The 22,311-nt window shown below is 38.5% G+C and overlaps 7 protein-coding genes and 1 non-coding gene across 9 annotated transcripts; 5 read left to right on the forward strand and 3 right to left on the reverse strand.

Annotated features, from left to right (window-relative positions):
* Window positions 1–395: 395 nt before the first annotated feature.
* LOC100634980 (protein FAM65B-like) lies at window positions 396–7,936 on the reverse strand. Its single transcript, XM_019995744.1, has 27 exons — window positions 7,609–7,936; window positions 7,334–7,561; window positions 6,409–6,529; window positions 6,302–6,355; window positions 6,205–6,253; window positions 6,025–6,122; window positions 5,919–5,982; window positions 5,416–5,546; window positions 5,229–5,357; window positions 5,124–5,185; window positions 4,936–5,025; window positions 4,304–4,406; window positions 4,066–4,216; window positions 3,954–4,019; window positions 3,714–3,905; window positions 3,586–3,647; window positions 2,993–3,406; window positions 2,801–2,933; window positions 2,674–2,741; window positions 2,522–2,615; window positions 2,226–2,387; window positions 2,123–2,175; window positions 1,952–2,042; window positions 1,849–1,895; window positions 939–1,022; window positions 789–879; window positions 396–735 (listed from the first exon to the last, which is right to left on the reverse strand). Exons 2-27 carry the CDS (start codon window positions 7,540–7,542, stop codon window positions 518–520), a joined length of 3,036 nt encoding a protein of 1,011 aa, XP_019851303.1. The 5' UTR covers window positions 7,543–7,561; window positions 7,609–7,936; the 3' UTR covers window positions 396–517.
* Window positions 5,769–5,841, forward strand: Trnaa-agc (transfer RNA alanine (anticodon AGC)). The gene has a single exon. It is a non-coding gene; the product is annotated as a tRNA-Ala (tRNA).
* LOC109581544 (uncharacterized) lies at window positions 7,742–14,894 on the forward strand. Its single transcript, XM_019995743.1, has 10 exons — window positions 7,742–7,818; window positions 8,128–10,346; window positions 11,041–12,632; window positions 12,704–12,803; window positions 12,888–13,016; window positions 13,069–13,194; window positions 13,239–13,505; window positions 13,556–13,840; window positions 13,896–14,294; window positions 14,442–14,894. Exons 2-10 carry the CDS (start codon window positions 8,192–8,194, stop codon window positions 14,798–14,800), a joined length of 5,412 nt encoding a protein of 1,803 aa, XP_019851302.1. The 5' UTR covers window positions 7,742–7,818; window positions 8,128–8,191; the 3' UTR covers window positions 14,801–14,894.
* Window positions 14,895–15,202: 308 nt separating this feature from the next.
* Window positions 15,203–16,579, forward strand: LOC105312543 (ultraviolet-B receptor UVR8-like). Its single transcript, XM_011405278.2, has 2 exons — window positions 15,203–15,667; window positions 15,797–16,579. Exons 1-2 carry the CDS (start codon window positions 15,224–15,226, stop codon window positions 16,514–16,516), a joined length of 1,164 nt encoding a protein of 387 aa, XP_011403580.1. The 5' UTR covers window positions 15,203–15,223; the 3' UTR covers window positions 16,517–16,579.
* LOC105312544 (LAS seventeen-binding protein 3-like) lies at window positions 16,561–17,509 on the reverse strand. Its single transcript, XM_011405279.2, has 2 exons — window positions 17,454–17,509; window positions 16,561–17,404 (listed from the first exon to the last, which is right to left on the reverse strand). Exons 1-2 carry the CDS (start codon window positions 17,458–17,460, stop codon window positions 16,722–16,724), a joined length of 690 nt encoding a protein of 229 aa, XP_011403581.1. The 5' UTR covers window positions 17,461–17,509; the 3' UTR covers window positions 16,561–16,721.
* A 9-nt stretch (window positions 17,510–17,518) lies between these two features.
* On the forward strand, window positions 17,519–21,332 carry LOC100635104 (protein AATF-like). Its single transcript, XM_003386125.2, has 13 exons — window positions 17,519–17,864; window positions 17,919–18,188; window positions 18,304–18,438; window positions 18,496–18,728; window positions 18,792–19,007; window positions 19,661–19,731; window positions 19,778–19,858; window positions 19,925–19,996; window positions 20,045–20,277; window positions 20,329–20,453; window positions 20,505–20,625; window positions 20,679–20,738; window positions 21,097–21,332. Exons 1-9 carry the CDS (start codon window positions 17,573–17,575, stop codon window positions 20,115–20,117), a joined length of 1,443 nt encoding a protein of 480 aa, XP_003386173.1. The 5' UTR covers window positions 17,519–17,572; the 3' UTR covers window positions 20,118–20,277; window positions 20,329–20,453; window positions 20,505–20,625; window positions 20,679–20,738; window positions 21,097–21,332.
* LOC105312545 (phosphorylated adapter RNA export protein-like) lies at window positions 20,158–21,207 on the forward strand. The gene is made up of 5 exons (XM_011405280.1): window positions 20,158–20,277; window positions 20,329–20,453; window positions 20,505–20,625; window positions 20,679–20,738; window positions 21,097–21,207. The coding sequence occupies exons 1-5, from the start codon at window positions 20,158–20,160 to the stop codon at window positions 21,205–21,207; spliced, it is 537 nt and encodes a 178-aa protein (XP_011403582.1).
* LOC100635227 (3-oxoacyl-[acyl-carrier-protein] reductase FabG-like) lies at window positions 21,247–22,295 on the reverse strand. 2 transcript variants are annotated; one of them, XM_019995746.1, is made up of 3 exons: window positions 22,226–22,295; window positions 22,076–22,180; window positions 21,247–21,997 (listed from the first exon to the last, which is right to left on the reverse strand). In XM_019995746.1, exons 1-3 carry the CDS (start codon window positions 22,281–22,283, stop codon window positions 21,363–21,365), a joined length of 798 nt encoding a protein of 265 aa, XP_019851305.1. In that variant the 5' UTR covers window positions 22,284–22,295; the 3' UTR covers window positions 21,247–21,362. The 2 variants fall into 2 exon arrangements, with proteins under 2 accessions (XP_019851305.1, XP_011403583.1); XM_011405281.2 differs by having other exon boundaries at window positions 21,247–22,027.
* Window positions 22,296–22,311: the final 16 nt, after the last annotated feature.

The raw sequence follows: 22,311 nt of genomic DNA on the forward strand, positions 1-22,311 counted from the left end.
CTACAGTGATGCACCCTGTTCCATCGTCCTTATCCTTTAGTGCTCGCTCAAGTTCATTTATCATTCCTCTGCGATTCTTTATTTTCTTCACTAATGACTGGACTGCTTTGTCGGCCCACTTCTCGTCTTCATCTACTTGCCTCCAGCCATTGAGTCTTCTGATTGCGAGTGGAACTTTAAATAAATCTACGAAAGCAGCAGCCAATGAAGCCATGACAGAAGCAATGCTGCAAAAGCAACTTCATGCTGCATTTATAACAGCGCAAGCTATCATGTGAACACACCCACTCAATTAATAATAATTATTTAGGTATAATGATAATTATAATTTTGAATGGTAACACACAAGTGAAGAGAGAGAGAGAGGTTTTGGTCAAGAGACAAGAGATACATTATTTTAGATTAGACACAACAATTGCAAGTGATAAAATCTGTAAAGAGAAAGAGAGGGAGTGAGAGTAGATTTTGAAATAAAATTATGCATTACTATTATAGACGATGGTTATATTTATTTAAACTATAATTTTGTTCTGTAGTCATTTGAGTCCAACAATAATATACACTCGGCACTTCTTGTACGTGGTATATCTGCCATGCCTCCTGAGGCTCCACTCAGTTTTCCATTGAATTGTCCTAATTTAACAAGAAAGGGATCAGCAGGTGTTCCTCCTCCTCCTCCTCCTCGTTCCACTAGAGAGACGGTAAGGACAGATCCCTCTTTTGATAAAGAATCATCTAACAAAGTTCAAAAATAATCATCATTATTTTATTTATTAATTCATTCATACCTAGTTCTCTCAGTGCTTGACTTGCAGCTGCCTTGACAGGAGAGAAATCAACCTTCTCCAAATACTTCAGCTGCTTCACCGCTTGTTCCGCCTACGTACAATTAATTTTGATACCTCAATCATATAAAATTTTGGATATTTAAAACCCACTTTCAATTGTCCAAGTGCATGACAAGCCCCAATACGGACTGCCTGATCAGAATGCTCCAACGATTCAATGTAATACTGTATAGCCTACAGAGGAGCAAACACGTACATAAATATCAGATAATGTAATAGAAACTGAGGGTGATTTTGCAGCCATTTTTTCAGAATTTTGACATTTTCCTAAAATGGCAGTAACTTGAAAAATTGAAGTTGGAATCAGCTCAAACTTTCTACACAGCATAAGGACATCAATATGTATCAGAAAATGTGATAAAAATTAGGGGTGATTTCGGAGCCATTTTTTGGAAAAAAACCATGGGCTATGGTAAGCATAGGAGCTCGTTTTCCCGGTATAGCAAGGCTGCAAAAGTCGTGGCAGCCATTTTGTTTGGGGGTGAATCCTACTTAGTAATGCTACCGCGTTACTAATAGCCTTGGGTATTTTTGAGAAATTGGCTCATTTTTTAAAAATGGCCATAACTTTAAAAATTCAAGTTGGATTCAGCTCAAGCTTTCTACACAGCATAAGGACATCAATATGTATCAGAAAATGTGATAAAAATTGGGGGTGATTTCGGAGCAATTTTTTGGAAAAAACCATATGGGCTATAGTACAGGGATTTTTTCAGAAATTGGCTCATTTTTAAAAATGGCCATAAATTGAAATATTAAAGTCGGAATCAGCTCAAACTTTCTACACAGCATAAGGACATCATTATGTATCAGAAAATGTAATAAAAATTGGGAGTGATTCCGGAGCCATTTTTTGGAAAAAACCATGGGCTATAGTACAGGGATTTTTTCAGAAATTGGCTCATTTTTTAAAATGGCCATAACTTTAAAAATTCAAGTTGGAATCAGCTCAAACTTTCTACACAGCATAAGGACATCATTATATGATGAATGTTTATACCTTAGCTCTCCAGGGACTGTTACCAGCAAAGTTACTCAAATAAGCCACTAAAGAAAGTAATGAACAAGAAGTGATAAGAAGTGATAAGAAGTGAATCATTTACCAGCTGCATCTTTAGTTTGTCTATCAGTCATCAGATAAGCAGCTGCAATTAGTGCCCCATGATTGAACGGATAAGTAGGCAATAGGCCTGCCTAATGTACAGAGGAATACATGCAAGTACATTAATTGTGAATTTACTGGATTAAAGACTAATAATTTACTAATAATTTACTATTTTCGCCCTTGATTCAGCGTCACCATCTCGCAGCCCCTCAGTTATACTCACTAATTAATAATAATAAATAAATAAATAAACAAATAAATAAATAACATACTTTCTTGTGCAATCTCCTTCAATGCTTTGGGTATTGCTTTAGTGCTGCCAATTTGAAGGAAGAAGGAGCAGTACTGATATACAGTGACTGCCATTTTATTTTCAACCGGATCACACTCGTCTCCTTCAAGATCAAGCACTCGAGTTAATAATTCAGAAAATACTAAAAAAGAAAAATATCATTAATGCTAACACTGATGTATTAACACTGATCTTAACACTAACACTGATCTTATCACTGATATATTTAAATTGATCTTAACACTGATATACATGTATTAACACTGATCCAGATACCTTTATTTGCAATCTCAGGGAAGTCAGTCCAAAGTCCTTGTCCGTACTTCTCGTCCAGTGCAATCACAAAGAGGCCGCAACTAACACACAGATCCTGTAAAACAGGTTTTAATAACCGGTACAGACCAGGTACAAGCACATGTCACACTTACATCATCTTTGACGGCCACAGACTTCCAGAAACGAAACAGATGATCTGAAGCAGCTAACTCGGGCAGAACTATCAGAAGAGAAAATACAACATATACTGTATACTAGCTGTACTGTCCCTCTCTGTACTTTGTTCTATTCTTGGAATGTTCTCAACATCGGCTGCATAGTTCAACAAGTCTCGTATGATCTCCGCCTCATGAAACAACTTCTTGAGTCCAACGGACAGTTTGTGGTTAAGAGGACCTATAGCCTGTAAGTGCTGGAGAGGGAGAGAGAGAGAGTCACCTAAAGACAGTTCTCCTCCACAATGTCACTTACTTGTAATAAGAATTCACAGTGGAGGAGGTGCTGCATTAAAACCCGATCTATTGACTCACTTCCTGTCGTCTCCTTGACAACAACAGGGCCCCCGTCAGCAGTAGGAGAGAGAGAGGCCTGTTCCCTCTTCCCATCAGTGCTTGATGATGCCAACAGTTCTTCTTGTAACGATATAAAGTCACTGAAAGACTCTGTCTTGGTACCTTCCAGGGACTTTGTACTGCCGGTATGGGTTGACGCTGGTGAAGCTCCACCCATTGCCACGCCCTCTGATATCTGAGCGAGCTGGTGTGAGCCTCTTCTTTGATCTGAGGGCTCATCCCCAGAGGTGAGTCCAGTGTCTAAGAAATCAAAAGAATCAAGAGCATTGCTCTCACTAAGAGTCACTGATGGAGCCTTGACCAATCTACCTCCCTAGGGAGAGAATGAAAGGATTATAATGAATACGTACATGTACATGTACATATACAAGTATGTACATGTACATCTATACAGTTGACTATATTAAATACACTACATGTAAAGGTTGCATGAATAACAGTATTTGTGTGCATATTTTTATTCTTTTATTTTATTTATAATTTTGCACGTACTCTTAAAGCAGTCTGTAGTCTCATTAGTTGAGTCTCTAATGCTCTCAGCTCGTTGTACTGCTCTGTGAACGGAAATATACAAATAATATACTGAAATATACAGAAGTATACTGGAGTGTACTGAATACCTTTAGGTTCCTCAAGAGCCAGCAGCACTGACTCCAGTAGAGAGGATAATGAGATATTCTGAGGACGAACTGTGTTCCCTGGAGAAGCCCCTCCCCCTGCCCCGCCCCCTTCAGATCCTGTTGATTCTAAACTAACAATCTCATGATCCGAGCTCACACCTGATACTGATACTCTAGCAGCTGTACGACAACCTGGTGTACATGTACATGTAAAGGTCGTGTGAGTGTCATGTGATTTACCGGCACTACTGCTCCTCTGGTGTCGCTGGAGGAGAGGGGAAGAATCAGAAGGTTGGGATAAAGAACCTAATAAATAAATAAATAAATAAATAATGATATAAACTAGACTCACTTTCAAACATTCTGTTCTTTGATACTCTCTTGACATCGTTCAGGTCAGGTGGAATAATCTGCTTACTCAGCAAGTCTGAGGTACTTTTTGGACGAGCCTTTTCAGCTTTAGCATCAAAACTGCCGCTACTCTTGAACAAGAGCTCAGGAGACTGGAGAGAGAGAGTGGGGGGAGAAAGGAAGTATGTAATTATTACTATTATTATTATTATTATCATTATTATTATTATTAAAATTACCTCAGTTCTTATTCGTATCTTTTCAATCGAACTATCTTTTGATCTTTTCTTTTCTTTATCTCTAGAACCAGCTTTACCATGAGACCTTGAGACATTACTTAGCCTAAAGAACACACACACACACTCAGTGAATAGTACTGAATACATACTTGTACATGTACATATACAAGATTAAGTGAAGCTCAATAAGTTGCTGTACTTAATAAAAGAATTGTAACCATCTTTTGATGTTAAATTGGATCAGTTAAGAGGAGCATGACCTTGCAGTGTGTACATACCAATGATACCAATGATACTAATGTGTAGTATTGCCACAGACTTTGAGTCAGACACTTCATAATGTAATAAATCAATTATCTCATGTACATGTACCTGTACATGAGATAATGAATTAATGATACTGTTTATTATAGCAGAATTGCTGACTGGCTGGTTTTAATTTGGTGAATCTGTGGCCATGTGCCATTGAGTATGCACATAATGGCTCAAAATGGCCAGTTTTATTTTGATGAATGGCTAGCAAAATAACAAATGTCTTTACTAGCTATACAGATACAATAAGAATAGGTTGTAAAGTAAAGGTGAGGGTGTGTGTGTTGTAGGCAACTAGACTGTGAGGTGTGTGTGTTAACCTGTGAGGTCCTGGGGCTATAGGAGCACCAATGTGACAATAAATGGGTTTAAGATCAAGATCAGATAAGAAATCATCAGCTATCAATGGACTGAGAGAGAGGGGGAGAGAGAGAGGGAGGGAGAGAGAGAGAGAGAGAGGGAGGGGGGGCAGTAAGGTCAGTATATGTACATGTAATTTAAAGCTAACCTCCATCTTATCTCAAGGTTCAATTTAATATTATGGACAGCTGGTAGAGTTACTGTGACAACCTAAAAAGGTCCAATGTCACAAGGAATTGGGTCTTATTCTCACTTGAGGTGAAAAGGTAAAGAATTCTCTCGTCTGACACTTGACGGAGCCAATCAAATTATTTCCTTGAATCCTCTTCACTTCAATAACTTTTAAAAATAATTCGTCCGTTAACTTGCACAACAAAAATATCTGAATAAAGAGAGAGAGAAAGTCCATTCTCTTAATTATTATCATTTCAAAGACTAACGTCATTGTCTTGCCACATTTGCTGCTGGTGTTTTCCAATCTTACACTTTGCCTTCCATTTTTGACTGGACAGTTTCAGTTGTGTCTCTATCACTTCACTCGCTGTTGTGGTCCGAGGTAAAGTGGAGAAATCTATGATAGAAACGGCTACAGTTACAGGATATTTTTCAAAAATTCCCTCATTTTAAAAATGGTCATAACTTGAAAAATTTAAGTTGGAATCAGCTCAAGTTTTCCATAAGGACATCATTATGCATCAGTAAAATCGGAAGTGACTATAAGTCATTTTTAAAGAAAAGCCATAATCATGCGTGCACTATAAAATGTTAGAGAAAGACAGGAAGTCCAAGCTTTGGGGAATTAGCTCAAATGGTAGAGCGCTCGCTTAGCATGCGAGAGGTACCGGGATCGATGCCCGGATTCTCCACGCTCCTTTTTTTTTCTTTTTTGCTGTGTGAACTTGCTCTTTTTTTTGCCTTTTCTTGCTTGTTACTCTCTACTTACTATTAATTCTGACTTTAAACACTCCAAGCTTTGTTTCAAGTTCATCTTCAATGTCACAAAGATCCTAAAAGATTTTATTTTTATCCATTTTCTCTATTTTTTGTACCTCAGAAAGTTCTTTCTGTTCAATCCTTGCTTCATTTAACTTCTCCTTGCCAGTTCTTGAAGGTCTGTTAGACAGTGCCTGTGCCAGATTAAAAGCACCTAAACAAGAGAATTCAGTTATTCAAATTAGCAGCTGCTACAGCATTAAAGGATTATAAATTAACACCAAATCTATTCTAACCTTCTCTCAGCTTTAGTTTGAGGAGATATTCATCTCTGAGTTCCTCAATCTGTCATAGAACAAAGTTTCATTTTAAAGTGTTGCTGTAATATCTTACCCTGTCTTTCTGTACTTCTAATGTCCTGATCTTACGTTCCAAAGCTTTTAAACTCTGAGAGAGAGAGAGGATGAAATACATCAGTGGATTTAAGGAAAATATCCTACTTTATCTCTATCCATGAAGTAGTGCTGTCTGCTGCTGATTGATTGAGTAAACTGGTCCTCTTCTGATGGCAGCTGCTCTTTCATACTGTCCACAATACCTTTGACAGCACCAATACCATCACTAGAGGAGACAAGAATATAACAAAAATAAAAAAACAAAAAAGATAAGCCACAATAATCAGTAATTGAATATCAGAATCAAAAAGAAGTACATAAATGTAATGTATCCTTCATTATATGCAAATTCCAATCTCATGTATCATTTATTCTAAAAAGAATGTACATATTACACTGTATATGTATAACAGCTGCTTAGGTAGAGCAGGAGAGTTGAGTTCCGCTCTTTGCAGATGGTAATCATGCATGAAGAGAAGGGAAGAGGTGATAACAAATAAATAAACTATTACAAGTACAAGTACATGTAGGGAAGGAAAGAGAGAGAGAGAGGGAGGGGAAGATTAACTGGAGAACAACTGAGCCACTTTTCTAATGCTTGCTTGAGAAAATGAGATACACCCGTCAAAAGAAGACCACACAATTTAAAAACGGGGCCATAATGGTGTTGTATGTTTAGATAAATCTCACTGCACTGACAGTAAAAGAGAGTCAGTGACAAATGACAACAACCACTCACAGACTAGTAATAAATTGCCACACCAAGATTATCACATTACACATTATAGTACTAATAGTGATAGTAAGAAGGACTCATTATAATATAATAATGAATTACTCTTCCTAATACACACTAGAACTACTCCATGACATTATCTAATGCTGTTATTGGCCTACTGGTAAGTTTATAAGAAGTGACAGTGTAGCAAACAAGAAACAGCTATAGAGCAAGGATTCCAAACATACCGACATTATAATACATAGAAAGAAAGAGAGAGAGAGGGAGGGAGGGAGAGAGAGAGAAACATACACATATCCTTTAAGAATGCTGTCAAATATTGCCTTGACACGAGTCGGTCGTGGTGCTGATCTTCTGGTGCTACGAAACGAGAGGAGTCCTCCTGTCCTTCGTGGACGTGGCAAAGCAGTTGAGAATTTTGCCGATGAGAACTTGATGTTCCCACGTCTGTTGGTGAATGAGGGAGAGGAGGAGGAGGAAAGGGTCGATGAGGAGTACATATTGTCTGTAGGTCTGAATCTAGAGAAAGATGTATTAATGTACATGTGCTGTCTCTCTGGACTTACTAAAAATAATATGACTTTGTGTTAAAATTATTATAATGGATATGGTTGCTGATATTCACGAGTAAACATATGAATGACACTATCTCTTCTCCAACTGATATTCATACACCTCCCAGCAGAGAAACGGAGGAGAGAGAGGAGACTGTTCTTGACTGTGTAGCTGCGCTGTCGTTCGCTATCTGATAGCAGCAGGTCCTGGAACCACTAAAGGTGAGTGGATGGAGTGCCTGCTTCTTCCACGGGTCAGGACTCAGGAGAGAGGAGAGAGCGAGAGCGAGAAGAGACAGAGACAGACTTCCAGAGAATGTCTCGAGTTTATTGTTGAGGAACGGAAGTTATTTGAAAATTAGTTTTTAAAGTTAACGCCTCTCCTCTCCCTGCATTCCTTGGAATTGTACTATGGCAGTGTAGCTTTCCTCCTACACAAAGCTCTCAGACTATTCATCACACAAAATCATTAATGCTAAACAATAACAGTAACAACAATCATTATCATCATCATTATTATTTTTTATTTAGGTCAAACTGTGACCATAACAAACATCGATAGAGAGAGAGTTATTATCATCTTATACTGTTCATCATGAGCTACTCCCCACTCAACCTCCGAATGTTTATTTACATGTACATCATGTTGCTAGGCAACGAACTGATATTCAAAACAAGTACACATGTAGCAGAGGCAGCAGATTTGACCAGTGTCCACCCGACCAGTAGCCCTTATGCTGGCGGCACGACATTTCATGTTAATGGAACAGGGTTCCTGAATATACCTGAACCAAGATGCCAATTGACATTGTCAAGTTTATTAGCAATAACATTTGATGTTAATACTATCATTAATAATACGTACATGACGTGTGTGGTACCAGCTGTCAGTTCAGAGCAGATATCGTCAATCAAAGAAAATGGAAACAACACAATGCTACTGTCAGTGAAAGGAGCAGCTGGCCACATTAATATAACAATGTTTGACTTGGGGACCATAAACGTCACATCCATCCAACCAAACTGGGGCTACAGGACAGAGTCGACAATTGTTAATCTCTATGGTAACGGATTTGTAAACACCACTAGTATTACGTGTAACATTGGGACGACCTCATTCCCTGGAGTCTATTACAATACCAGTCGCATTCAGTGTGAGCTACCGCCACAGTCAATGACATATCAAGTTATCCTTGACGTATACTTGAATGGTCAGACTGTATCAAGACTATCAACTTTAGACTATAACATAACAAACTTGTTTACATATTTTGCTACTCCTCCTCATCCAGTGTCCTCCTCATATGAGCCGTCATACTCATCAATAATCCTCACTTTCGACAGAGAAGTTGAAATAGGAGGAGAAGAGCTTAATTCTACAAGCATTTCTAATAGTATAAACTGTAATCTTATATTTACCAGCAGTTCAGTAGAGTCGCTTGGAGACAGAGCGAAATGTGATTGGTTGAACACGCTACAAAGAGGCATAGAGATAAAACTGGGTATCAACAATACAATAAACCCTGGCTCAGTACTTGGCTTGATACATAATAGCTTACGTACCCGTTATGTAGCATTCTCTAAGCATTCTCAAGGAAACGTGACTGTACAATCTAACAGAGTTGATCTGCTACCAGTAGCAATCATAGAACACCCACAAACCATACCAACTTGTGGTAATATAACCCTGCATGCCTCAAGCTCTCTATATCCTGGACCAGCTCCAATGCTTTATGAATGGAATATAACCAGTACTGATACTATTGGATCAGGATCAGAAGATGAACTGGAGTCATTATACTCAATACAAGATGCACTACCAAAAGGTTTCACAGAGCAAGCAACCATTACTCTATCATCATCATTATTTACTGATTATACCGACTATACTTTCACTTTAACTGTCCAGAATTATTTAGGACACAAGGACACAAAAAACATCACTTTAACAAAAGATCCAACCACAGACCCCAACACACCTCTGATAACAGTGATTGGTGGAAGAGAGAAGAGAATAGCTCCAAATAAAGAGCTATTAATAGAGACAATGCTGGTGAATTATTGTATGATATTAAACTCTTCGTTGTACTATCAATGGCTGCTACAAACTGAGAACATGAGTTTTGTCCCTCTTACGGGGTTTACCAGTCGCCATGTTACCTTTAAATCACCTCTAATCTTGCTCCCCCCTCACACGCTGAGAGAACAGGATCATTACCTGTTGACAATAAGTGTCACATCAGGAACACTCACGACTAACATAACAAGTAATGTCACTTTGATCTTGAGCAGAGAATCAGCTAAGATAGACAGCTCTGTCATTCAAGGTGGCAATGTTGTTCTTTATGATGTGAAGGACAACATTCCATTGAGATTAGATATCAATCCTAGTTTGGGACAAACAGCTCATGAAAATGAAGTTATTTGGAGTTGTAGAAATGAGATGAATAATGGCACTTGTGGTGGAACTGGTATCTTTCACCAACACTCTTCATTTCAGAACTATATACCTGGCCTCTTACTATCTGCTGGTTCGTATGAAATAACGGCAAGTTTCTATAGTCAATCAATTCAATATAATACCAGCCAGAAGATTATCATAAGTAATATCAATAATGATAGTAACGTTACTTTAGTGTATTTGATGGGATCATCAACGCCTGTGGCCACTCATAGAACGACTGCAATAAGAGGGAGAGTGAGATCAGTTGGAAGTGGATCAGTGACATGGAACTGTATTAGAACAGCAGGTAAAGGAGAGAGAGAGAGAGAGGAAGAGAGAGGGAGAGAGAGGGAGGGAGAGAGGGAGAGAGAGGAGTGTAACTAAGCATCCATTAGATTATTGTGTTGCATGAATCTCTCTAGTTCAAACAAAATGACAGCTACTAATATACATATAATATTAGCACTGATGTGTTTAGTTATTCATAACTCAAAATCAAACAAACAAACGAATATAGTTACTAATTCTTTTGATGTGTGACAAGTGATTTGTCTAGTGAAGTCTAATGATAACAAGATTGGAATGCATTAGGTTGTAATGAGAGATGGTCCTGCCTATAGAACAACTGTCAACAATGAACATGTGATAGAGACATGTACACCAAAACCACAAACAACATAATATGCTACATGATCTGCTGTAGCTACATGATCCACTGTAGCTATGAGGACAAGAATGTCATTCCATTATCATTATCGTGTACATGTACATGGCTATACATGTCGTTGCACATGTTTACATGTACACGTACATGTAGCACATACCGACCACACAAAATAGCAAAACATGTTAGTTTAAACTGAGCTGATATCATCATTTTTAATAATTACAATTTTGATCGGAATCAGCTCAAATTCTCTACACAACATAAGAACATGTATATGCATCAGAAAATGTAATAATAATTCACTCTAATCAATCAAATCTCTGCTTTTCATTAGGATATGCTTATATAAATATCAGTGACACTCTTGGGCCAAATAAAACTTCAATTAGAATAACAAGCTACTTAGAATCAATCAGTGAAGAGAACCACGCCCTCCTTTCTTCATCGGAACACAAAGGTTTCTCAAACCCAGTAGCACTCGTAATACCAGGAGGTGCTCTGCTACCTAATAACAAATACAAATTCCGTTTGTCGTCTTTTAAAGAAAGCGGAGAAGATGAAGGAGGGAGATATGCTGAAGTTGACGTATATACTGGCTCTCCTCCATCATCAGGTCAGTTACTAGTAGAACCTTTAAATGGAGGTTCAGCATTGATAACACTGTACACAATAAGGGCTATTCATTGGACTGATGAACATGATGATATGCCATTGAAGTACAGGTATGGATATTCTCTTAGTCACAATATATCGGAGATAACATGGATGACACCAATAACCGGCAGAGATCATATCTCTAGTATTCTTCCAACACCAGCTCATGATAATTCCAGTCTATTAGTAGCTATGGAGGTGTTTGATACTAAAGGATCGGTCAATATGGCATGGAAGTCTATTAGTATTTCACAACCAGACACAGTATTAGACCTGACGGGTTTAATGGAGAATATTCAGAGACTCTCTCTACTTGAGAAAAGGTGGATTGAAGGACTAGCGAGTTTGACAGTTCTTCTTTCATCAGTGAGCAATGCTACTGGTAACATGGTAGCTGGAGGTGAGGACAGTGTGAGGTATTTTAAAATATCATCTATTGATCTTGCTCTAAATCTTTTATCAACACAATTACCACATCATAAAGCATTCACTTCAATAGTACTCAATATATTGAAACTCTCACTGTCTCCAGGTATTCAGTTACCAATGGACACAGTGGCATCATTATTGAAAGGAATGGAGACCATAGTTACCAGTTATACTGCTAGTAGTGGTGTATTTCTTGATAATGGAGTTTCAAGGCAAGAGGCTGAGCTGATTCTAAGCATTTACAATCAATTGGGAGAATCACACCGAACTAATGAAATCAATTATGATCAATATCGCATTATATCAAATCAAATTGATTCAAGCTATCAAGCAATATCAGATACAATAGGATATGGTCTTTGCCAGCAGTTAGAAGCACAGGACGAAGCTATATCATTAACAAGTCCATACTTTGGAGTCCTGAAGGTCTACTACAGCATACCACCATGGGGCTTCAACATTGCATGTGATGATGGAGAAGTCAATTGTCCTGTTTTCACCAGCTCTGTAACATTTGGTGAGAAGGTTTTTAAAGAATACGTCCAAAGATACTGCACAACATTGAGTTCTTTGGGTAACTTGACAAGTTGTGAAGGAGTTTGCATGATAAGTAGACAGGCCGTCCTCAATTCCCATTGGAACGGAAACCCATTCTCTAATCACATCAAATCCCAACCAGTTAGGATAGATGTATTCAGTAAAGAGGGAGTTACTGATAGTCTAATGACGAATGTCTCAGTTCTCCTCTCACTGTATTATCCAATCAGTGACAGTGGAGCCATTGAGTGTGTCTATTGGAATAATGTAACAGAGCAATGGGCCCAATGTATTAACACTACTGTTGTAAGTACATGAACTATTGCAAGCTAATAATTACTATGTACATGTACTATTTTAATTATATATACATGTAGGTTTCATCTACTGTGGTTGAATGCAGTTGTGAACTATCAAATGAAATTGCTGTCATTGATAAGTGTCCAAGTGGCTACTATGGAAGACGTTGCAATGAATGTAAGATGTAATGTACAAAGGAGAGAGAGATAAGTATTATAGCAACAGTTATAAATGACACAATAATGTCTTCTTTATTCACAGTGTGTCCTCAAGGTCTATGGGGGTATGAGTGCTCACAGTTCTGTCGCTGCAATCAAAGAGGAACCTGTTCACAAGTTAACGGAGACTGTGACTGTGAACCAGGCTGGGCTGGAGACAGCTGCCAAACAAGTGAGAAACAATAAAAGCATTAAACCGACAAGATTTGAATTCATATTTTTAGAGTGTGAGCCTCCACACTGGGGCAAGGGATGTCTTGAGGATTGTTTGTGTGAGAATGGACTCTGTGACTTTATTAATGGATCCTGTGATTGCTATGATGGATGGGTTGGAGCAACATGCAATGAAAGTTAGTACTGAATCTTTATTTCAAACATTATTCTCTTTATCAAGGTTGTTCTGATGGTTTCTTTGGAAAGTATTGCTCACAAAATTGCACTTGTCGTTCTCCTGAAGAATGCAGCCCGATAACTGGCTACTGTACCTGTCAAGCGGGTTATACTGGTTCTACTTGTTACAATATCTGTCCAGAAGGATCCTATGGATTCAATTGCAGCATATCGTGTAACTGTAGCGTTAACGGAACCAGCAGCTGTGATAATGTGAATGGAACCTGCTACTGCCTGGATGAATGGACTGGAGATGACTGTGACGAACCAAGTAAGAAGAAACTGTCCAATGTTGATTAATAATCTCTTTATTCTGTGTAGTATTTTCTCCAGTATCAACTACAGCACCAGAAGGAATACAAATATGGTGGATATTGCTACCAGTCCTTCTAATACTGAGCATTGTAGTGATTGCTGTGGTATTAGCTGTTATACTTGTACTGAAGAATAAATCAAACAAGAGGAAGTTAAAGATACAACCGATTGATCCATCAGCAGCTCCAGTTGAAGATACTGACATCGAAGGGGATGAGAACTCACTTACAATAACACGATCAAAATCACTTGTACGAGTCATCAGAAGGAAACAGCTTCAATCAGAGACAGGTAAGAAGGTGGAATGGTATTAATTATTATACATTATTATAAATAAAATTATCAGGAGAAGTTGGACAGTTCAAGGAGCCAGAAAAGATTGGTTCTAAACTGAGGTGGCAGATAATCAAATTAATTCCGGTTGAAAAACCTAAAAAATCGGAGACTCAGAAAGAAGATGATGACTCCACTTCTGAGAATGAGTTGCAATTATGTTTAGAAGAATCTGACGAGTTTGAGGAGGAGATATATTTGAAAGGAGTCTATTTGGAGCCGACTTCGACTCTTAAAGACCTCAGGAATAACTTTATTGATAGCAATCAGCTGGAGACCAGTGATGTTTACTTTCAGTTTCTGAATTCTGATACACCTGGTGACCTCGTTCAAATTGATAACGAGGAAGAAATAAAACTGGAGAGATTTGAAGAAAGAGAGAAGACACTGTACATACAAGCAATTGATAAAAGTAAGTGATACTCATCATAACTCATGAAACAGCATGAAAGCAGAGACTTTTGAATAAAAATGAATGACTGTGTACTATAGCCTGTGCTTCTTACAATTATTATTATTATTGTTGTTGTTGTTGTTATTATTATTATTATTTTAATAGATGCAATTATTCTTGAGCTTTGTGTGTGTGGTAAGTTTGCAGAGCTGGAATGTACTGACTGTCGAGGTAAAGGATACTGCTCAGAGACATGCCAAACTGATGACTGGCCGGACCATGTTAGGACCTGCAGGGTAATGAGTGCAAGAAGAAAAGAAGAAAGAAGACAGAGAAAGCAAAGTAGAAGAGAGAAAAGGATCGAGAAACTGCAAAGAACCGGTTTCACACCTAACCCAGATATCTGTCGATGTGGGAAACTATCAGAGTATGAGTGCTCAAGCTGCGGAATGCAAGGATACTGCTCTTACGAGTGCCAGATTAAAGACTGGAAGTATCACAAACTGCTTTGTACTCAAAGATAAGCTAATAATGAATAATTTGAATTGTATATCACATGCTATATGATAATTGTGTAATTTTATATCTTAAAAGTTATAATACTCGCTTGTAACATAATGCACAAGTAATATGATTAAAGGACTTACCACATTGTTGCCAGCATTAGGCTGGAGAAGAATGGTATAGGCTGCCGTAGTTACCAGGTGGTCTTGACTCTTGAAAAGTACATGTGATGTGTAAAGAAAAGGTTCTAAAAATTTGAAAAAATGTAGTGCACAGCCTAAGAGAAAATAAACAGTGAGAAAGGCTTAGAAAGTAAAAAGAAATTAAAACTTACAAATAAAGTAGCAATGTCGTGTGGGAGGGGCTAACCCACGTGTTAGCACGTGACAACACGTGTTGCAACTCCCCACCTCTTTTGGGTGGGGCTCATTCCTGCAAAGAAAATGGCTGAAAAGGAGAGGAAGACAGTGAGACTGTTTACTTGGGGATTTAATAAATATGGTCAGCTAGGAGACGGTCAGAGCACAAATAAAGAACTCCCTCAGCCTATTCTAACTGATTCCAGCAAGAACCAGCCCCGTGCAGTCTCGTGCGGGGCTCATTTTACTCTTGTTGGTAGCGGACCCTCTCTTGACCTCTCCTCTTGCGGTAGGGGACTCCATGGGCGACTGGGGAATGGCTCAGAGTTAGATCAGAGCACGCTGAAGCCTGTTAGCGTGAGAACTAAAGAAAGGATCGTCTCCTTATCTGCAGGACATTGGCATGGGTGCTTGGTCTCACCAGGTGGGGGTATCTTCTCTTGGGGTTACAACAAAGCACATGGAGTACTGGGGACTACTGATGGACTACCTGAAGTATCTACAATACCGATACAGGTATCATGCAAGGTATGAAGAATACTATCGGCATATTTTAATAAGAAAAAATGAATAATAACTGTTATTAAATATTGCCAAGAGCCTTTATGTGATCTTGATATTATTATCAAGTGATTCTTCATTATATTACACTAACAGGTATTATTTTCAGAGGTTAGCTGTGGCTTCAACTACACAATTGCAATCAGCAAAGATTCTCGATCAGTTTATTCGTGGGGCAGTGGAAGATTTGGAGTCCTTGGACACGGAGATAGAGAGGATCGGTTTATCCCAACACAAATCGAGTCTCTCTCGTCTGTTAAGATAACTAGAATACATGCTGGCTATTGTCATGCTGGTTTTATGAGCAATGAAGGACTCTTGTATACATCTGGTAAGGGAAGTGATGGGGCTTTGGGTCATGGAGGAGATAAGACTGATCAGTTGGTTCCAAGGATAGTTGAGTCATTGATCAACGTAGCTGATGTTAGCTGCTCTGCAGGTGAGCACCATTCCCATACTCTAATAGTTACTGGAGATGGTAACGTCTTTTCTTGTGGTGACGGATACAAGTGTAAGCTTGGCCATGGGAACGACAGGTCTCTCGACACGCCTACCAGAATAGACCCCGCCCACTTTAACGGTTGCAAGATAACTTCAGTCGCCTGTGGTGGGATTCATAGTGTTGCCATGGCGACCGATGAAGCTGTGTTTACCTGGGGGTGTGGCAGTGACGGTAGACTGGGTCACCCTGAGGCTAAAGGACATCGCTACTTGTTTTTGAGTAGCGTCCCAAGACAAGTGGAGGGACTCAAGGGCTGGAAACCTTTCATGATATCCGCCTCTTACTATCACACAGCAGCTCTTTGCTATAAATGATAAATGAAGTTTTGTTTTTTTAAACACTGTCATTAATCAGATAATTATTTTTATTAAATCTTTTTAAAATTATTCATATTAAAAAAGAAAAAAATAAAACATTAATTTTGACACAGCTAATAAGTGATACACAAACACTACCTTCTATAAATGACTACATCAGTGTATTCTTTGTTATTTAGTGATGTTGTTGCTGTTTTAGATTTTACATCATCTTCACATAATTAGCAGGAAATATTCCAATCCTGTCCTCCAATCTTCCCTCCCACCAGTCGTTAGTCGTGTCAGTTTTTGTAATGACGTGAATGATTTGACCCTTACGAAACTCAAGGTCACACTTCATCTCAGCCCTGAAGTTGTACAGAGTCATTGCAGTTGGGAGTTTCTCCCAGTCTGCTTTATCGATTGCAGCGTATTTGTATATCTTCTTTTTTGGTTTCCTAACTGGAGCTGGTTTACTGCTTGAATCTTCCGATAATTTCAAATTAATGTTTGGTTTGAAACGTTTGAAGAAAGAGGGTTTGGGAGGTGGGCGTGTCGTAGAATAAGAGTCACGCCTGTACTTCTCAAACTCATCCTCGCTGTCCTCGTCATTATTCGGTGAGCTATAGGAAGCAGCTGGAACAGGAGGTGCTGTCGTACCAGAGCCACTGGTACGAGGCTTTGCTTTTGGAGCTACTGCTGGAGCTGGTTTTGAGGTATCCCCTCCCCCTCCTCCTCCTAGGTAGCGGTCACTGACATCTTTAACAGCTGCATCAGTAGCTCCTTTGACAGCTGCTCTTGTTGCTGAACGGCCCGCCTCAGATTGAGCAAACTTCTTGCCTGCTTTAGCTGCTCCAGAGCCTAACTTGGAGGCAAATGCACCATAGACACTGCTTCCACCATCATCTGTAATGAAAGAATGAAACTATCTTTCAAATAAACTTGTTGATCTTACCTGACATTTTGCAGGAGCCCCACCCAAGAAAAACAAAACTTAATAAACCAAACTTTATAACCTCTTTTCCCGGCAAATTAAATAGGCACGCCCATTTTCCCGGGAAAATAATTCGAAACATGTGGAGTAGAAGAAAGAAGAAAGCTGGGACTTTAGCAGAAGAGATAAACTCACTGGTGGATCCCAGACCTAACTATGAGAGAGAAGAAGAGGAGGAGGAGACAGCAAAAATATGTGAAGGAGAATATTTGGAAGGAGACGAAGAAGAAGAAGAAGAAGAAGGGGAGTTAAACAGCAGCCATTTTGAAGGAGGTTATAAGAGAAGGTTGTCTCGTCAAGAAGAAGAAGAAGATCCTAAATATGGTGGTCAGTCCATCTCTAGAGATGAAATGAATGATTATGATACACCTGGTAATTAACGGATACATTAATTAATTAATGGGTGTGGCTATTGATTAATTATAGAGAGCAGTGATGATGACATATTGTCTGAGGGAGAGGAGGGGGAGGAGGAGGAAGAGGGGGAGGACATATTATCTGAGGGAGAGGGGGACAATGATGAAACTGATTCTGAGGAGGAGGAGGAGGAGGAGGAGAGAGAAGTAGGAGGAGCTTCGTCAGACTCACAAGAAGATTCATCAGATGTATTCATCCTTCCATTGGATAAAGGACGCACTCCAGCTGCTACTAATGAAGATGATGTTGACAAGGGAAAAGCCGTCAAACATCAATTGGGTAATAGAGAGAGAAAGATAAAGAATGATTGAGATATTGTCAACTTAATGATAAATTAATTATAAGTATCCCCTTCTTTTTCTTTATCTCTTTTCCTCTCTCTCCCCCTCTTTAGCTTTATGGGATGGGCTACTGGAAGGTCGTATTAAGCTACAGAAGTGTCTGAGTCTTACGAACCAGCTGCCTCAGAATGAAACTGCCACCAAATTCTCTGAGAGTGGACCACTAGCATCAACCAGCTTGAATCAATGTAATAATAATAATAATAATAATAATAATAATAATAATAATAATAATACTGCTGTAGGCGAGACTAGTCTGAATAAACTAATGAGGAATTTACTTGAGCTACAAGAAACGCTGATTGCTAAATCACTTGACTCCGCCCCAGAGGAGGAGGAGGAGAAAGAGGAAGAGGGCGGGGACTGGTATGAGGGTATCATCGAGAAAAGACACAAGAGACTCCGATGCTATAGAAACAAAGTGTTAGAAAAATGGAGCACTAGACTCCAACTGGCCAGTGGAAAATTAACAATGAAAGTAATTAATAATAATTAATTAATAATACATTAATTAACTATTATTATTTAATATTCTTTTTAGTCGTATTCATACCAGAGTAGACAGCAATCAGCTGTTAGTAATATTGAGTTTGCGTTGAAAGATCAAGCGAAATTGAGAAAGAGAACACAACTGAAGAGGACACAGCAGCAGCTGGTCACCCTAGGGAAGAGGAAGAGAGAGGGAGGGGCTGAAAGAGACTCTCACCTCAACGACGCTGATGAAGAGATCTTTAATGATGAAGACTTTTATCATCAGGTTTGTACTGCCATAACTCATAAAGTAGTGATTGGAATCAACTACACAGCATAAGGACGTCAATATGTATCAGAAAATGTAATAAAAATTGGGGGTGATTTCGGAGCCATTTTTTGAAAAAAACCATGGGCTATAGCCTTGGGTATTTTTCAGATTTTTGGTGTTTTCTTAAAATGGCCGTAACTCAAAAAATTGAAGTCGGAATCAGCTCAAACTTTCTACACAGCATAAGGACATCAATATGTATCAGAAAATGTAATAAAAATTGGGGGTGATTTCGGAGCCATTTTTTGGAAAAAAACCATGGGCTATAGCCTTGGGTATTTTTCAGATTTTGGCTCATTTTTTAAAATGGCCGTAACTCAAAAAATTGAAGTCAGAATCAACTCAAACTTTCTACACAGCATAAGGACATCAATATGTATCAGAAAATGTAATAAAAATTGGGGGTGATTTCGGAGCCATTTTTTGGAAAAAAACCATGGGCTATAGCCTTGGGTATTTTTCAGATTTTGGCTCATTTTTTAAAATGGCCGTAACTCAAAAAATTGAAGTCGGAATCAACTCAAACTTTCTACACAGCATAAGGACATCAATATGTATCAGAAAATGTAATAAAATTGACTATTAGGATACTCTTTTCTAATTTGTAGTTATTAAGAGAATTAATCCAGTCCAAGACTTCATTTACTGATAATGACACTGACCAGGTGTCAATGGGAAAGTAAGAGAGAGAGAGAGAGAGAGAAGACATTTAATACAGTTTATAGGAAATGGTTAGAAATTCAGTCTTTACGAGCAAAAGTAAAAAAGAAAGTTGACACTAAGGCAAGCAAAGGAAGAAAACTACGGTACACAATATTAATAATAATAATAATAATAATAATTATTATTATTATTATAATTATTATTAATAGGTATCATGTACATCAGAAATTAGTTGGATTAATGGCTCCAATAAACAGCTGCAATTATTCGGAATCTGCAAGGTAAATATCTCCTTTAAATATTCTGAAATCTCCCCCTCCTTTTATTAGATATAATCTATTTAGTTCACTTTTTGACAGCAGAAAGATAGGCAATTCTAATTATACGGACACGACTAATTAATTATTTATTAATGAAATATTGAAATATTAATGATGCTGACATGGAGTCTGGAGACAGGAGAAAGTTCCCTCCAGCTCTGCATTGTCATAAACTCTCTGACATAAGTTCATCTACGTCTGAAGACAAAGCAGCTGCAGAAATAGCTCGCTGCCTTAAAGAGGTAAAGCACCTCTTGAAAATGTTTTATCATTTAATAATTTTAAATATTTAGCCCAATTATTACGTCATACACAGTACTGTCAAGAGCTTAGGCGTAGCAAGGGCAATAGAGCTATTTAATAAAACCTCCAAGATCCAGAAACAAGGAGGTATAGCCACTTGTGATGGTGACAGAAAGTAAGATAAAAGTAGCCATTTTCAAACTTTTATTTTATCAAATAATTAAAGGAAGTCTCCAGGTGGGGTTTTCCTGGGATTAGTGAAGAAGGAGGTCACGAATAAGCAGAAAAAGTTAATATTTAAGAGATTTAGACCCAAGAAGAAAAGGAGTGTGACAATTAAGAGAAACGTGAGCTGAACTCATTAGTTGATTACAAATAATTATTTTTATAAATATAAAAGTGTAATGGAGTCGTGTCTGAAGACTGTGGAACCAACGAAGAACTAATGGAAACTGATCAAGTGAGACATTTATTTAGCAGCTGCATGCTCTCGGCCTGAGCTGTGACACACTTATATAGCAACTTTAAAAATTCATAAAAATCAAATTTGATCAGAATCAGCTCAAACTTGTTACACAACATAAGAACATGTATATGTATCAGAAAAAATTGTAAAAATGGAGAATTCCCTCCTTTTCATTTTGGCAAAATTTGGCCAAAATCCCTGGACTATAATAGCACAGGAACTTTGGCCCAATTTTGGAGCAACTTTAAGAATATCCACTGAGCACTGTGCCTAAACCCTGTGCTTGGGTGTATGTATTTGAAAATGTTGTTTTCTCATTAAAAATAAATAAAAATAATAATACTTTTTCTAGTTGCCTAGCTCAGTGTCTAGTGGTGTGAAGGATCGTGTTAAAGGAGATCAATTCAATGATCTTGAAACTGATTTGCCTGATCCTGGAGACTATGGCATAACATTCTGTTAGATCAGAGACAAGACTACAGCTGACTACCTTTAATAACTGTCAATTGAACCATATCATCATTTATAATCACTAGATGTAGCAATCTATTACAATTTATGATCACAATAGTCTAGTTATTCAATACACTTTATAGTAGCATTATAATCCAAGAACTTTCAATAGTCAGTTCCAGCAAATGAAGAGTCTTCTCCTAGTCCCTCGGGTCCCATGCTCATATATCCTCCTTCCACTGGAAGATCTGTTGCTGTCACGTAAGACGCATCATCGGAAAGTAAGAAACAAATAGCAGATGCAATCTCACTTGTCTCTGCAAACCTCCGTGGCATGTGGTATGGGCCCCAAATTTTCTCCCACTTTTCTCGGTCGCCTCCGGCAGCTTTAGAGACCTCAGGAGACCACACCCATGCAGGACTCACTGAATTCACTCTCACGTTTTCTTTAGAGATGTCAAGTGCCATGCACCTCGTCATTTGAGTGATGGCTCCTTTAGTAGCTGCATAAGTCCACCTGGTGGGCTGGACCCGATGTGCTGAAATACTTGCAATGTTGACGACAGCTTTACCATGAGGCCCTGGAATCCTAATCATGTGAGGATAGACTGCCTGGAGCATGTTAGCATATCCAATGACATTTACTGCAAAACTCTTGTCCCAGTCTTGTCTCTTGGCTTCTAGTCCTTTGGACCCGAAATACACTGCACCATTGACAAGATAGTTAAGTGGATTGTTGTTATTCTTTTCGATGAAAGAGGACACTCCTTGAATGCAGGCTTCACTTTCAGAGACATCAACTGAATAATAATGAATATTAGGACTGGTGTCTGTAATGATTTTATGATTTTAAAGTATTTTTCTTTTTCTTCACTTACTAGCAAGAGCTTCCCCCGCCTCTTTATTGATGTCAAACACTCCGACCGTAGCTCCTTCCTCAACCAGCCGCTCCACTGTTGCTTTACCAATACCAGAGGCACCACCTTTATACAACAAGCCATTTTAAAAGCACAAGTGACAAGCTTTACCTGTAACAATGGCAAACTTATTCAGGAAACGTTGTCTAGCTACAGCTAATGCAGACATCTTGCAGCAGGTGGGAGGGGCTCATTAA

Source organism: Amphimedon queenslandica, unplaced genomic scaffold, assembly GCF_000090795.2.
Source record: "Amphimedon queenslandica unplaced genomic scaffold, v1.1 AMPQUscaffold_13434, whole genome shotgun sequence".
NCBI classification, from domain to species: Eukaryota; Metazoa; Porifera; class Demospongiae; order Haplosclerida; family Niphatidae; genus Amphimedon; species Amphimedon queenslandica.